General features: G+C 38.5%; 1 protein-coding gene across 15 annotated transcripts in view; it reads right to left on the reverse strand.

The window, feature by feature from the left end:
• Positions 1-16,367, reverse strand: part of CARMIL1 (capping protein regulator and myosin 1 linker 1) — a 352,154-nt gene that overhangs the window by 3,339 nt on the left and 332,448 nt on the right. For 4 of the 15 annotated variants that reach the window (XM_088799443.1, XM_074319291.2, XM_074319286.2 and 1 more), the window contains 5 exons: positions 15,832-16,261; positions 13,632-13,713; positions 12,309-12,521; positions 7,949-8,089; positions 5,270-5,419 (listed from right to left, as the gene is read on the reverse strand). In XM_088799443.1, coding sequence (XP_088655569.1) covers positions 5,270-5,419; positions 7,949-8,089; positions 12,309-12,521; positions 13,632-13,713; positions 15,832-16,261 — 1,016 coding nt within the window. The other 11 variants (XM_074319290.2, XM_074319289.2, XM_074319293.2 and 8 more) reach the window with 9 other exon arrangements.

Genomic DNA, 16,367 nt, shown 5'->3' on the forward strand with positions numbered 1-16,367 from the left:
TGCCAAATCATGCACTTTATTTGGCTTGAAAGAAGAGTGCAGGTGCCTCATCAGTCAGAAGTTCAAGTGATCCAACCAGGACCACAGTCCTGGAGAAGCAATAGGATTCAGTTAATGCTTCTGATCATTTTGGTTTTACCATTATGCTAAGAACTCATCTTGCCAAGAACTGGCTATTTAAATGTTTAATCCACTGAAGAGTGTTTCAGGAAGTGAAAGCTCATGAAACCTAACAGTCAAAATGCAAACATCATAAAGTACTTATCTTGCCTATCTGGCCATCAGGACTGATTCTGATCTCTGGCCAATAAAAGTTTAAATGTTCAGTTAATTACACTAAATTGAATCACCCAAAATTTTGAAAAGCATATACCTTTCAAATCTCACCGTGAAGGTACGAAATTAAAAAAAAAAATTTTGACTTACTTTACCCAAGTTTTGAGCAAATTCTCAGAATAAATAATTGAGATTATGTGTGTGTATATATATATATATATATATATATATATATATATATATATATATATATATATATATATTTTAGCATGAATAGCGTGAAAAATTAAATGTACTTATTTGATTGGTCCTTTGGAAGTTGTTTACAAGCCAGGTTCTGGGACAAAGGTAAATAATTTTCTATAGTTTGCCCTTTATCACCAAACCAATTTGATAGTAATACACAGAGTCCTTTAAATTCTCAACTTCTGTGTGTCCTGTGAATAGGAGGAAGTAGGGAATATTTATAATGTCTTTATCTTGAAGACATTTTGCAATAATCTAATCCCAAAATAGAGCATTACTAGTTAAACCTGATAGAAAATTTTATTCATCCCATTTTAAAACCAAAATAAGTGTTCTTTCCTATCAAGTGACTCAAGAATAAATTTCCTACACTACAGGTTCAAGGGAAGAAATAAATATGGTGATACACTGCTTATCTGTCTTCAGAGCAAACATATTTGCTCTAATTCTTAAAAAAAAAACTTTTTATCTTTACCATTGTTTTAGCTTCCTGGAAATCTCAGGTCTAATTCATGTTATGTGATATGACATCTGAGTACTCTCTAAAAATGGAGAAATTCATGCAGTCGAAAATGTCTGTCACAGATAAAACCTGAGATAACCATGGAAAGGGTCACTGTAGCAGGGCTAGCTGATATTCAGAGAAATCCAACACAGGAATCTTCCTGCAATAAGCAGACTGTCCTTTAGTTTCCATCCAAGTGACACTGGGCTTCTGAGTCCTCCCAGGCTGGGGAATGGAAGGATACAGCAAAAATTAACAAGTTACTAGGCTGGTTCCTGGATTGGTGGCATAGACCTGGTGTCCGTTATGAAACCAACAATTATAATTTATCTAACTGAGAGGAATAATTATATGTCCTTTTAGAGGGCTGTTAAAGCAGTTCACTATGGTGGTAACACTATTTAAAAATTAATTCTAAAAATATTCATTTTCATTGACTAAACTCTATCAAATGTGAGTGTAAATGAGATAATGAGACTCGTAACAACCTGACATTTCATTAGTATTGTAGTAGGCAACATTCTTGGCTAGGAAGGTTGAGGCATAGTGAGGTCAAAGAACTAAGGTCACACAACTAACAGTTAAATTTAGAAACCAAAGCACTGGTCTCCCAGTCTCCTGCCTTCCTGGTAGTTCAGATCACCAGTACATACAACTTTCTAGGCAGAATGTTCTTTGTCAAGTTTGTTTTCCAGACCTTAGGCAACATTCATTTGACTGCATATAATTAGGATACTAATTACAGTTATATTGACGTTAAGTTTGGTCGGCTGTCATTACTGGACAGTTTAAATAAGATTATATCTGCTTGAAAGTTCAAACTTCAGAAATTATTTTGAAATATTTATAAAATACAGACTTTTTACTAATTCAGATGAACCTTCTCCTTGGCAGCCTGACTTAATGCTTGACTTTATATAGGGTGAAAAAAAAATCAGATTGTTTTACTACACTTCTTCAATGTAAGTATTCGTACAGTTAAAGTGCTAGAGGGTCTCTATACATGTGTCAATATACATATTTATTATTCCTTCATGTACCATTAAAATTATAAGATACTTGAGTAAACAGGCTATTTATTCAACACAAACACTTCATATATGGAGGGTGCCAAAAAAAATGTATATACACATTTTAAAAGATGTGTATACATTTTTTTGGCACCCCTGGCATATTCACATCCCATCTACAGTGGTGATAGTTGGCACAGAGGCTCAAACATGAAATCTGTCCTTCCTGAAGATGATCTGACTTTGCATATATATGCTAATTTTAAAGCTTCTGAAACATTCATATAAACTCAGAATTAGAGATTGATATGAAAATTTGAGCTTTTCTCCATTTTAAGCTCTACTGATATCCTTATTTCCCAGAAGAAAAACATGATGACCTTAAAATAATACTCAGTAGTTAGCCCTGATTTTTTTATACTTTCTGGCAAGAGCCAAAAATGCCAACCGACTGTTAAAATTTCTTTTGAAGAACTCATATAGGGGTAGTAGAACCCAGATCTACTGGCTTACAGACTATAAGCCTTAGCCAAACATTTGTTGGCTATAGACTAGATTATGGAAGAAGAAAGTGATACATAAAAGGAATCTCAGAACAAGATGGCCTGTACAAATCGGTTACATTACAGTGCATACAAAGCCAAAACCAACTATTTTCTTTAAGAAAATAGAACATTTTAATGAAAACATCACAGAGTATAATTAATGTAGAAAGGAAATGATATGAAATTCAAAAGATGCAGTTACAAATATTTCTAGAAAAAGAAAGTGAACATTTTAACTGTCAAGTCAATATTACAATGGCCACACAATTAAAACATAATAATCATGATAAAAATATGCAGTGTGCTTTGAGAACAATAGCCTCTGTTTCACCGATACATGACTGAGGAAAATAAAAAAGCTGTTTTAGTATAATCAGAGCTGCTTTTCAAAGATTTAAAGGAAAGTACACACAATGGTTTAATAAAATTGCTCTGTGAAATGCTATTTGTTAAGTAGGAACTATTCAGAAAGCAGACTGCTATGTAGTTCTTAAGGGTGAAAAAAGTCAAGTGCTAGGAATTGGCACTGACAAAACAAAATGAAAATATTATACATAAAATTATTTTAATTGAGGCGCCTGTAAAAATTATTCTTTTTGTTCTGGTCAGTATTTCAATAAATCAAGGTGGAAAAGCAAATACAAGATTGTCCTATTTAATTCCATCAAAATTTGACATAGCCCATCACAATCAGAATTTTAAGCCAAAGAGGTCATGAAAAAACTCTGAGACAGAAACAGAATTTCTTGCCTTTCTAAAATTTGGCTTATCTCTGTCTTCATCTTCTTTATACTCTAATTCAAGGCCTCTCAAGATGATCAGTGTGGTACTGGGAGGTGGTCTCTTTGTGTATTATAGAAAGTGCTTTTAGTGGCCTAATGAAGATGGAACACTGCATTGCATTATGGGTGATTTGTTAATAATTAAGTGATATAAGTCAACTGATACAATAGTACAAATGTAAATTTCCAAAACCTAGAAACATCTATGTGACCTTGGGAGTCCTTATCAAAAGAGGCAATATAGAGACAGAGATTCTGATTTGATATACTCTAAAAAGCAACTTTGTCTCTTTTCAGAAAATAAATGTCTTATGTGCTCATTTATGTAATTTTTTTATGACTTGAAGATAACAGATTTCCTTGAAAATATTAGAGGAAATCTCTTGTAGAGAGAAGAACTACTGTAACCACGTATCTATAAACATGTCTACCACACAAGAAATCCTTTACAAGTGAAGGAGCAAGTCAGTGGGTTTTCTCTAGGGCAGGTGCTACCTGGCCCAAATAGAATGATCTATCCCTACGTGACCTTCAGATCATCTAGCTAGTGTGTACCAGACCACCAGGCAAGTCAAAGCACATGTCTCATCCAATGGTATTGGCCCAGAAGGCTGGCTCCAAGTGCTGTTACTGGTGGGGAGCTGGTAGATGCAGTTTTATCAGGATTTTTTTTTTTGTTTGTTTTTAAAACTCTGTCAAGGAGAGTTCTTAAGACAACAGTACCCACTTGAGGCATCATAACTCATTGGGCTGTTAAGCTGTAAGGTCAGTCAGAGGTTTACTATCAATAATAATATGCTAAAGTTTGAGAATGGTTTATCCTTTTGCAATAAAGAGAAGTTAGTTATTCCTATAACAAAGTCACTCCCACTGACTTGCCTTCTTGGGTACTTTCTCAGGAGGCAGTGAAGGGTGTGGAGTTATAGCTAGAATGCTACGCCATACACTTCATCCCTGGAACCAATTCACTCATATGTTAACCCCTGATAAAGTTTTACAAGAAGAAAATAAAGGGAAGGAGTAATTTAAGGAAATTTCACAAAGGAGAATATTATATATTCTTTTTCTTTATGATACTAAGATTTCCTTTACAACATTTTTCAAGTCATAATTATAAAAAGTTATTAACCATGGAAATGATGAATAATTAGTCACAGAAAAGACAGTTCCTCTCTGAATCAGCAATGATTGCTCTAAAATTTCCCATTGGAGATTACAGCTGATTTGCCATGTCTCCTGGGACTGTCTTCACCTGAACAAAACATTGCAGAATTTACTACAATGTGAAATGGAAGACAGGAGTCATAGAGTAACTGCTATAAAATTAAGAATAAATTATTCCTAGAGGTTAAAAAGTTAATTGGTATTTTTCTTTCTTACTAAAAGGTCATAAAATGTACACTGAAAGATCATGTGTATGACACAAGTTCTACATTTAGTCACTGGCTTTTTATTGATCCTTTCCTAAAAGGATTTAAGGTAAAATGTTAGGCAAATATTCCCAAAGGTACAAAGTATGTTACTTTAAGAATTGCTGATCCAATCCCAGTTTAAACCTAATATAACAGAGAAACAGACAGATAAAGGAAGAGGATAGGAGACATGACCCCAAATACAAAAATAAACCTACATGTAAACCTACATGATCACAAAAATTTGAAAGGAAATGTCACCATACTCCAAGATAACTTGATCCTCCTCATGAGAAATTCTAATATTAGATTTTTAAGTCAATAATTTTAGCCTCAAATGGAAGGACAATTCTGTTGCCATTTAGGGGGGAAAAAAATCAGTTGTATGAATCGTCCCAGTCCCAGGACAGATGTTACTCAATTAAAGTTTGTTTTTGTTAGTGCCAGTTCGTAAGCTTTGGGACAGTGAGGGATGATAATCGAAGACTCTAACCATTTGTTGGCTGTGACTTCCTGTGCCCAATTGCATTCACCTCCTCTTCTGCAATGGTGGAGTACAGTTTTGAAGATCTTTTCCCTTTACTGGAAGGCTTGTCACTGTCATGATCTGAATGTCTTTTGTAATAATCTCCTCTTTGCACTACTGAGGAAAAGGTATTCATTTTACCCTTTATATCAGCAAATATATCAATGTGTCAACATTAATATTAAAAAGCATTAACATTAAAAATTAAATATCAGCTTACCCACCCCACTTAGGATTCAAGGAACCTACAGTGTTGGTCCTGAACAGATGCACCATCTTCTACAGACTTCAACAGCCAACATTATGGAAATATCGTGCAAAATGAGGTGAGCTCTGAGTCTGCCCCCAAAAGGTATTAAAAAAAGGCCCCAATGTTACCATTTCGATTCCAGGATGGATTAATGAAAATCACATTATTATGGATTAATCCCAAAGAATCATAGTAATTTACCTGTTTCAGAAATTAGTTGGGCACACTAGTCCAAAGGGAGGCACAGAACAAGGAAACGAAGTAACCAGAATGAATAATGTACAAGAAAACAGGAATGAGCACATCAGTAACACTTTTTTAAAGAAAAAGACAGGTTTCACAAGTGGCTCTCTATTCCTGGGCCAGCTTAATGGACAAGCGATAAATGAACCGAAGTCAAAATCTTACCACCTTGGACATTACAAATTGTTCTCCGACCTCATGTATATTTTCAGGCCAATTTCAATACCAAGTGATCATCAGAATGATCCTGTCATTGACTTATTCTGGATCCCAGGTGGAAAAGTGATGGACTCCATAGCTCTATACTCCCTACCATTTACCTGGGAAGGTGGAGGCATGAACCATTCATAATGTTTGGTATTAGGGGGAGGAAGGGAATCAAACACCTACCCCTGAAGCTCTGAAATGTTTGAGGAGAAACTCTCAGTTTTAACTTCCTGGGGAAAGAACACGTGGCGTTTTCAAAGCAACTTAAAAACATGCTAGTGGCATTTAGGATGTCACCCACTTTGTAAACTACAGAGGCTCTATGATACACATTCTTACTCATAAGGCTGGTAGGTTACTCTAGGCCTTGTTTGAATCATACAGGCATCTAGAAAACATCAATTTAAAAATGTTATTTTTCATTCAACCTTTTGACTTTTCTTTAATCCTTCCATTATTTCAATTGCTTTTGACAAAATGAACATTCCTACTTAACCACTTCCACCCATCCTCCCTCCCCATTTCTCTCCAACAGGATTCCTTCAGGCATTTTTCAAAGCTTCTCGTAAGTGAAGACAAAAAGTCAGCAGTTGCAGAAAGAAGGGAAATGAAGGTAGGTATGGGGGAGGGGCTCTGTGGCACAAGCAGGACTGTCAGGGACACTTGCTGGTTCAAGTCACTCTGATCTGGCACCACCAAAGGTTCTTCTTTCTACACCAAGACTTCCAACGCCTGTGGTTGTAACACAGAGCCCTGTGTTTATTTACCACATGTGATAACACATGCCAGCCACCTTTCATAGCTTTGGTTTCTATGTGTGATGGAAGTGCTTTATCAGCTTTGGTCAAAACCCCACCATCTTTTATTTTTAGCCAATAGATGGATGAAACTTGTACCCACTCAACAAATCTGCAGAATGGAGATGAGAAAGCAGGCAGTGTTACTTTTTTATTAGACTCTCAAACTACAAAGACAGTACTCAGAATTACTTCCTAACTTCAACCAAGACTACCATCCATAAAATAAAACTGGCCAATGTAGGAAGATGTCAGAGGCAAGAAGCCAAAGAATTCTAAAGCATCAAACAAATCTGAGATAAAACAAAGCAACTGCAATCCACAATGAGAGCTACCTGGACACAGTGATGACTTGTATGGCTCTAGAATTTCTTTATAGGTGGGGCTTAAAACAGCAATCACATTACAACTTTCTGAAGGACAGAACCCAAGAGTCGACTGCACTTAACAGAATGAGGAAGGTGGGTGAAAGAGATAGTGAGGTGCTGACGCCACCCAAACACGCCTTACCTCCACTCATCACCACTCCTGATCTGCCTCTAGGAGATGGCATGCACATCCCAGGATTATCTTGCTCTGCTCCTGCTCCACAAATTAGAAGGAGCAAACTGGTGCAATGATGCTCTGAGAGCATCCATGCAGGTGCCACACTGCTGAGAATGAGCAATGTCTGATCCCATGACTGAGCAAGCACAGAGACCACAAGGTCACTCAGACCTGAGCAGGCTGCTCCTGAACCATGGCAATGGTCATTTACAATCAGGGGAAGTGTTTCTTGAAAATAATGAAACCTGGGAACCTACAAGTAGCACCAAATGAGTCACTAAATAATGTTTAAGGCACTCCTGATATACTGAGAGCCAGTGCTGGAGCATCTAGTGATCACTGTTACAAAGACGTGAGACCTCTGTGCTGGTATCTCAGTTATGCTTTTCATTCTTTGTATGCAGTCCTTCTTTAAGATCCAATGTTATCAATAATGTTGAATTGAGTTTCTGAACTAAGAAACTGCTCTGGTACCAAAATTTAATCCTAGGAGTGCTGACTTAAGCAAAAGCTAAGATATTAGTTATAAGTCCAGGATAAATTCCTTTCTCCTGAAATGACTTTCTTTGGGGAGAGCTATCCCAGAGAAAAAACATTTCTTACCTTCCTGGGAAAATGTCCTGGGGCTGGGCTGGGGGCTACCCTGGCCTTCTGTTTCCTTGTCTGAAGGAACTTTTTTCAGGACGGGTGGAAGAAGGGCAACTTTAGGGGAACTCAGGCCAGGTGGAGAGTCTGGGACATCCTCTGTGGAGACAAACACATGAGTCAAACTGTTCCACAAACTGGACTGACTTCAGCTTGTACTACAGGGCTACAATAATCAAAACAGCATGGTATGGACAGAAAAACAGACACACAGACCAATGGAATAGAATCAAGAACACAGAAATCAATCCACATAAATATGGACAGATAATTTTTGACAAAGAAGCCAAAAACATACAATGGAGGAAAGGCAGCCTCTTCAATAAATGGTGCTGGGAGAACTGGAAGGCCACATGCAAAAGAATGAAACTAGACTGCTATCTGTCACCACATACCAAAATTAATTCAAAATGGATCAAAGACTTAAGCATAAGACCGGAAACAATAAACTACATAGAAGGAAACATAGGTACTAAACTTATAGACCTTGGGTTCAAAGAGCATTTTATGAATTTGACTCCAAAGGCAAGGGAAGTAAAAGCTAAAATAAATGAATGTGACTCTATCAAACTAAAAAGGTTCTGCACAGCAAAAGAAACCACTGACAAAATAAACAGGCAACCAACCAAATGGGAGAAGATCTTTGCAAACAACGCCTCGGATAAGGGGTTAATATCCAAAAGATATAAGGAACTCATATAACTCAACAACAAAAAGACAAACAATCCAATTAAAAAATGGGCAGAGGACCTGAATAGACATTTCTCCAAAGAGGACATACAAATGGCAAATAGACATATGAAAAAATGCTCAGCATCACTAATCATCAGAGAAATGCAAATAAAAACCACAATGAGATATCACCTTACCCCTGTTAGAATGACTATCATCAACAAGACAAATAGTAACAAGTGTTGGAGAGGCTGTGGAGAAAAAGGAACCCTCATACACTGTTGGTGGAAATGCAGATTGGTGCAGCAGCTATGGAAGGCAGTGTGAAGGTTCCTCAAAAAATTACGAATAGGATTACCATATGACCCAGCAATCCCTCTCCTGGATATCTACCCAAAAAATCTGAAAACATTTATCCGTAAAGATATATATGCTCCAATGTTCACTGCTTCTTTATTTACAGTGGCCAAGACATGGAAACAACCAAAGTGTCCTTCGATAGATGAATGGATAAAGAAGTTGTCGTATATATACACAATGGAATACTATTTTGCCATAAGAAAAGATGAAATGCTGCCATTTGCGACAACATGGATGGATCTTGAGATTATTATGCTAAGCAAAATAAGTCAGACAGAAAATGTCAAGAACCATATGATTTCACTGATATGTGGTATATAAAACTGAAAACAACAAAGGAACAAGACAAACAAATGAAGAAACAAAAACTCATAGACACAGACAATAATTTAGTGGTTGCCAGAGGGAAATGGGGGAGGAGGGTGGTAGATGAGGGTAAAAGGGATCAAATATATGGTGATGGAAGGAAAACTGACTCTGAGTGGTGAACACACAATGTGATATGTAGATGATGTATTACAGAATTGTACACCTGAAATCTATGTAACTTTGCTAACAATTGTCACCCCAACAAACTTTAATTAAAAAGAAAAAGAAAAAACATAAGTTGGGTTATTCTTTCAATACAGGTGACTAATAATTTTTGAAAAGCATTGAATTTTTCTGGCCAGGAACTAGTTTCATGTTTCTGCTCAGTGAAATAATAACATCCACAAACGACAGAGAGAAAAATAATGAAAACAGAAGAAAGGTTAAAATCTGCACAGATGTTAATCTATCTTGGAGACACAGAATTCCAATGAGCTGATATTTGAAAATTGGACTGGAAGTGAACTAACTGTTCCTTCTGCCTCAAACACAAAAGCTATTTGGTTTTCTTAAAATATGTACAATTGATAACCCATCACCTTTATCTGCTGTCAAATCCACTAAAGTGGTCACAATATATACACACACACACGTATTTGTGCATGTTGGTACATGTACTTACATACACATACTGACACTACTACGAATAACTTGGAATCATGGACTTTTACAAACAGAAAGGAGTTTGGTGATCACTGTACAAAGAGATTAAAGTACCTGCTAAGCTATAAAGGTGGCAAAATAGCTAGCACTAGATCTCTAGTCTCTTAATTCTAAAGGCTGCACTGTTTCACTCTAATTGAAAGGATTTATGCAATCACCCTCCTTTCTCCGCTATTACCAGCAAGGTAATTCTCAATTTGGCACTTGTGTGCGTGTGTGCGTGTGTATGTGTGTGAGTGTATTTGAGTGTGCAGAAGAAAACCTCTAGCCAGGTCCTCTTCAGCCTCATATTTCCGATTCAGGTGTCCTACGTGCTTCACTACATAAGCAGGGATGTGTCAAGACACTGAAAATGACTACCTATCTCGACAATCTCTCAGAACTGTGGAGAGGAAATGAGACAGTGTATTTGAAAATGTCTCCTGAATTCTCAAGCTCCATAAAAACATAAAAACATTAGCTTGTTAACATACTTCTCAATATAGTAAGTACTAAGAACACTAAGAAACTAAAATAAACGCTCTTTGCAATAAAATACTGGGAATCCAGCTAGTTTTATATTCACCATTAGCATCTGAGGAGACAAAATACTCCACAAATTAGATTAGGTTTATTTCATAAGTGCTGTTTCTTTACTTTGGACTAGAGACACACCTAGCTGATGTAAATGCCTGCCTGTTTTTGAGTAGTCATCATTTAAAAAAAAATTTTAAACTATTTTCTTTGCCTTCATTCTCCCCAGTCTTTGTATTATGAAGCTATTTTGTGTCCACCAAGAAGTTTTTGTGTACCTCATTGTAACGAACTTTGGTTTGTGAAAAGATTTGAGTAGAATCAGAAATCCTTAGTGATCTGCTTCAAGGGTTACTTGAGGTGACTCCAGTGTTCTCCTTTCTCTGTGGCTTCTCCTTGAAGACCGTGCACTGGATTACTTAAGGGATCAACGGGCTATGAAGACCAAAGAGGATTAACCAGGCTGGCTGCATGGTGAGTGAAAGAAATGTTTGAGAGAAAATGGAAAAGATCCACAAGTGGAATGAGTTTGGTAACTTGCGACACTGTCTTTTTTCTCTTTCTACCCAAATCATCTGTGTATTGATGAAAGACTATGAGGAATTGGGTGTCTTACTTTCCATACACATGCCCCTTGGGAAGAGCCCAGGAGAAGAGTGGTCCCCACCTACAGGTGGTAGAAACTGGCTGCTACTCACTACCTGTGTGCCTTGGCAAACCGAGCATCTCTGTGCCTCACAGTCCACATCTGTAAAATGAGCTGTAGTGGGGACATTAGGGGACATTAGGAGTTTATCCATATAAAGCACTTAGAACAGTGCCTGGCACAGGGTTGGGTGTTCAGTTTAGACTAGCAGCAATGACGATGACAATGACGAGCATAATCTGACTGTATCTCTATCCTTATTTGACTAATTTTTATGGGGGAATAAAGTGAAGAGGTGATATGGGGTTCACTGTATTATCATTCTACTTTTGTATATGTTTAAAATTTATTATGATAGAAAGTTGGAGAGAGAGAGAAAAAGACCTTACAGTGAAAAGAGGCAGTTGCAGGCGAGAATAAAGCAGAGCCTAATCCATTTCTAATACTTTTAAGTTTCTTCTGTCATTAGGTTTGCTAAACTTAGAGTCAGGCAATTCTTACTGTAAAGGGCCAAATGATAAGTATTTTAGGCTTTGCACGTGAAATGGCCTCTGTCGCAACTCCTTAACTCTGACCCTTGAGCACAAAGCAGCCAGAGTTGATGTGTGCACACCGGGTGTGGCAGTGCAGTGACAGTGCATTTACAAAACAGGCCCACAGCTTGCCAAGCCCTGTTCTAAACCCTAAGTAACTCACAGATATGAGGTAAAAACAGAGGAAGTTATTCTTTCCCTGTTTGTGTCCCTCATCCTTAAATGGCAGCCTTCTGAAGGGTCTATCTACCCTGGAGAGAGGTTTCAGAAAGCTACCTCAAGAACTACAAATGTGTCAGTATAACACAAGACTGCTTTTCCAGTCTCACCCTGTAGCTTGTAGCACTGAATGCAATGACAGTCTCAGACTTGGTGGCCTTGCTGCTGAATAAAAGAACCTTCCAGCTTTTGTCAATTCCACAGCCTCTGGCAGGCTTCTCATGACTCCCTCTGCAGAGCCCACATTCACAGGCAGCTCTGGAAACCATCTGCGGATTCCCATCCCAGCTATCTTGGGAAGCCACTGTCCTCGGTGTCACTCCCTGACCAGAAAAATCCTTACCAGGTCGTAAGGCAGTTCTTGGTTTTTGCGGGATGGTGGGCCGTGCCGCCAGGCTGGGCTTGGGGGACTGCAGGAGGGGCTTTGGGCTGGTGGATGTGCTGGAGGAGCTCCGAGACCGGGAGCCCATGTCCACTTTGGGGTCTGCTTTGGCATTCTTTTCAGGGGTCCCCAAATTGAAGCGGGTTTCCGGAAGACCTGGGTGCAGTTTAGGCACTACAGTGAAAATGGGTACAAAAAGCACACTTTATCCTAAAAATCAAAGGTGAAAGAAACTAATCATGTGAAGCTAGGAAAAACCTGGCACAAATTGCTGAAATTGTTTATTGTCATTTCCCATTAAGCATATTTTTAGAACAGAAATATGCTGGTGGAAGACTAAAATTCTTCATAGAAAATGGACTTGATGGTACTCTTCTGGTCACCCCTGACTACTGCACAGAAGACAAGCACTGGATAGTGTGCAGGTCCATATGAATGTGCAGAGATAGTAGTTCTTAATGCACTTGCAGCAGTCAGGTCTTCCCTGGACCTGGCACAACTGTGGGTGCCACAGTTCTGGACAATAATCAGTGAGGGGTCCAGCTGCAGGTCCTGAGGGAGGAGGGCTATGCCAATGGCCATAACCTCATGGTTAGTGAGAATGGCTCAGAAATGTCATCTTATGCCCTGCCTCTATCCCTTTTGCTGCCTTAATTTAAACAGATGACTGGCAAAAATAAGCCTGTTAAATATGATTTATATTCCAACTCTTGACTGCATGAAGATACTAATGCATAAGAACTTCAAAACTTCAAAACAGCACAATGAGATTTCTAACATGCAATTTTCAAGTTACTCTCCAGTTTCCATCTAAGGTATCTTATTCTTTTACTATACCTGAAAAGTCAGAGGGACAAAGGACTCTAGATATTTATGGAATATTCAAGCTGAAAGGGAAGAACATTCTCTCATATCAAACAAAAAAAGCCTCCTTGCACATACTACGTACGGCTTGTTTTTTAAAAACATCAGCCATGTCCCCAAAATGTCCTCCCTCCTCAAATGCCCATAGTTTGGGAGTTCTTCTCAATGCAATTTCTTCTTTTTAGGAATTTGAAAGGTATCCTATCCAGGCACAAGGCTACACTAGTGATGGGAGATGTGTCCCTAAGTGGAGCTGGGGCAAGAGAAGGAAAGTAGTTTTCTTTTAGGTCAAAACTGAGAACATACAACACAGCAGCCTGTTCTTGCCTCCCTATCTTTATTTTTCTCTTATCATGTGCGACTCCTAGAACCAGAAAGAAAGTGTTTTTCCTAAGGAGGTAATGACAACAGCCTGCTTACCTGCCCCACCTCCATCCAACCGTTCTGTGCTGCTCATGGCCAGGCTGGAAGACTCCTGGGAGATGGTGTCATTCCCAAGTTTCTAAAAAATTCAAGCATCCCACGAAGTGCATATTTATTAAAGTGTAAGAAAAAGAACAAAACAGATAATAAATGGCAACAAAGAATGCCTCCTTAACTCTATTGCTGTTACACTGATGGTGTCTGACCTCTGTCTCCCTGAAGTTCTCAGGACAAAGCTCTGAGGAGCACCTTCTGTTTGGTGTTTACAATCAGGGCTCTGGGGCCCAAAGTGCGGCCAATTCCTTGGATGCTTCCCACAGGTGAGAGGTGTGTGAGTCTGGGGAAGCCGGTGGGCTTAGTGATGCTTCCTGTTTCTCTTGTTGAACTGCTATGTGGGCTCTGCTGCCCCTGATGCTCCCTGCGATGTGGCTACTGATATCTCTACAAATTTATAGGACCCTCTCCAAATTGGTTCCAAAAATCAAGTTTTAAAAGCAGTGGAAACCTTTTCAACTTTGATGTACAAAATTGGTAAAAGAGGCCCCAAAATGGGCAGGGTCTTCCTTGCCACTGAGGCAGAGCCAAAGGACACAAATCTGTTGTTTAAGAGGCAAAAACAGGAGACCAGGGTGGAATTAATTTCAAAAACCCACAAACTTCAGATGGGAAGAGTTTGTGATGGCAGAGATGGGGAGGGTTAAATGCCACTCTCTTAGGGTAGGAACTGTAAGGATAAAGCTTTGAGTGTAGGTAGCTGACTAGGTGGCCCCAGAAGAAAAGATGTGGCTTCTAAGCATTCAATGCGTATTACTCTCCTTTGTTAATAAATAATAGATGCCGTATCTTCATTTCACAGTTCTTTTTCTTGAAATACACATATTAAAAGTGAATAGTATAAAGAGAATTACTCAAGAGGAAAGTGAAGATGACATATATATTTTATTAATGGTATATTTACCACTGATACTTATGTTGCTAACTTTATAAAGAATACAGTGATGGAATTTTAGGGGAAAATATTATAAAACTAATTAAAAAAACTTTCTCTTATTATTTTATTATTGAGATAGAATGAATACTCCTGATGGTTCAAATTTTAAATACTTAGTTTTATCATTGTTGTTGTTTTAAATAGACACTAGATGGTGCTGAGATCACTGGTATAAGCCTTGAACAAATAAAAATACTAAACCGTAAGAACTTTGCCATTTTCAGCCTATTTACATATCAAATTCCAAAGCACATGGGAAAAGCCCTGTAGCACTTCTCATCTTTCTACCAAAAGGCAACTGTTCACCAACGGAAATAGTGATAAAATAAACTGCTCATTGGTGAAAACAATACATTAACTGTTATAAGGAAATTCTATAAAACAGATTAAAATATAAACATTTCTTTGGGCAGTTAACATAGGGTTATATGGTACCCCCCTCAACGCTTCCCTAAGGTTGGAGGTATTTGTAACCAGGAAATTGCTACATAACAGAGGTACTGAAGGTAGAACTATAGCGGAAAGTTGGTAAAATCATGTGGGAGGCAAGATTTAATGAAAAAATGATCATTTGGAAAATGATCATGTAAGTAATATAAACAGCCCTCCCCACCCTGGTATATAGTTTACCATGTACTTTCTGAAAATCAAGGGTTCATTAAGGTGAACTGTTTCATCCTGATACTTCAAATAAAATCAATGTGCAATTTTTGGCTTTTTGACTTTTAAATCTGGAACATTGCAAGGAATTTTTAGGCTTGTAAAAGAGAATAAATTATGAAATAAGTGAAAAACAGATCTACTTTTCCATAATTAGAATCTGGCTTCAGTATTTTTATTTGTCTCTGTCAGTTCTCCTATCTCTAGTCACCCTCAAGTTTCCACTGCAATTCAACAGACTCAGTCTTTTCCCAGATTTAAGCATTTCTCTGGAACTGCTGCCACATACTTCTACAAAATGCACAGGAAGCACCTGGGCAGGTACAGTCAACAACTTACCTCAAATGCTGTGGCTCTTGGGAAGAGGATGGCCCTAGTGCCAAAGGGAAAACCTGGCCCTGCCTTTGTGGTCAGTGGTCTGGGTTCTTTACGAAAAAGTCTTTGGTTTTTGGATTTTTATTTAACCAACAGGCTATTTTTCTGTACCTCGCTCACCCATGGGGGAGAAAACCCAAAGACAGTAAGTCAAAAGGGCCCCTGCCTTACCTTGTGTGCACAAGCCGCTCTCCGCTCCTGCTTGGCCTTCATCTCAGCCAGCAGACCACTGCCCATCACCTGGACCCCGTACCTCCGCCCTCCCTGTGGGCTGCCCTTGCTGTCATTGCGCTCCACCTTCCCCATGTCTTCTCCTTGACTTTCTTCAAGGGAGTCAGGTGTTTTTAGATCCTCTATCCGTTCAGAATTGCCATTGTGCTCGGTTGGCTTCATGTCCTTCCTGGGTGTATCTATGGCTGGACTTCTAACCACCCCTTTTGGTGAGGAGGGTTCTTCTGTCATCAAGACCGTTAGTGGTCGCTCAGATTTGGACCGGGATTTGATTAAATTGAGAAAGCCACTTTTCCGAGAATCTCGCTTTTTCTTTTCATCGCTTCCTTCACTAAGCTCATGAAAATCTGAGCCTCTTGTTGACGATCTCCTGTGATTCAAAAGAACAAATACTGCTGGTTTTACTGTAATTCAAGTTCAGCGACAATCAGTCAAAACATAAATGTGAAGATTGCTGCTTATATGGCAATCATTCT

Source organism: Rhinolophus sinicus, chromosome 7 (genome assembly GCF_057876585.1).
Source record: "Rhinolophus sinicus isolate RSI-liver-muscle chromosome 7, RSI-T2T, whole genome shotgun sequence".
NCBI lineage: Eukaryota > Metazoa > Chordata > Mammalia > Chiroptera > Rhinolophidae > Rhinolophus > Rhinolophus sinicus.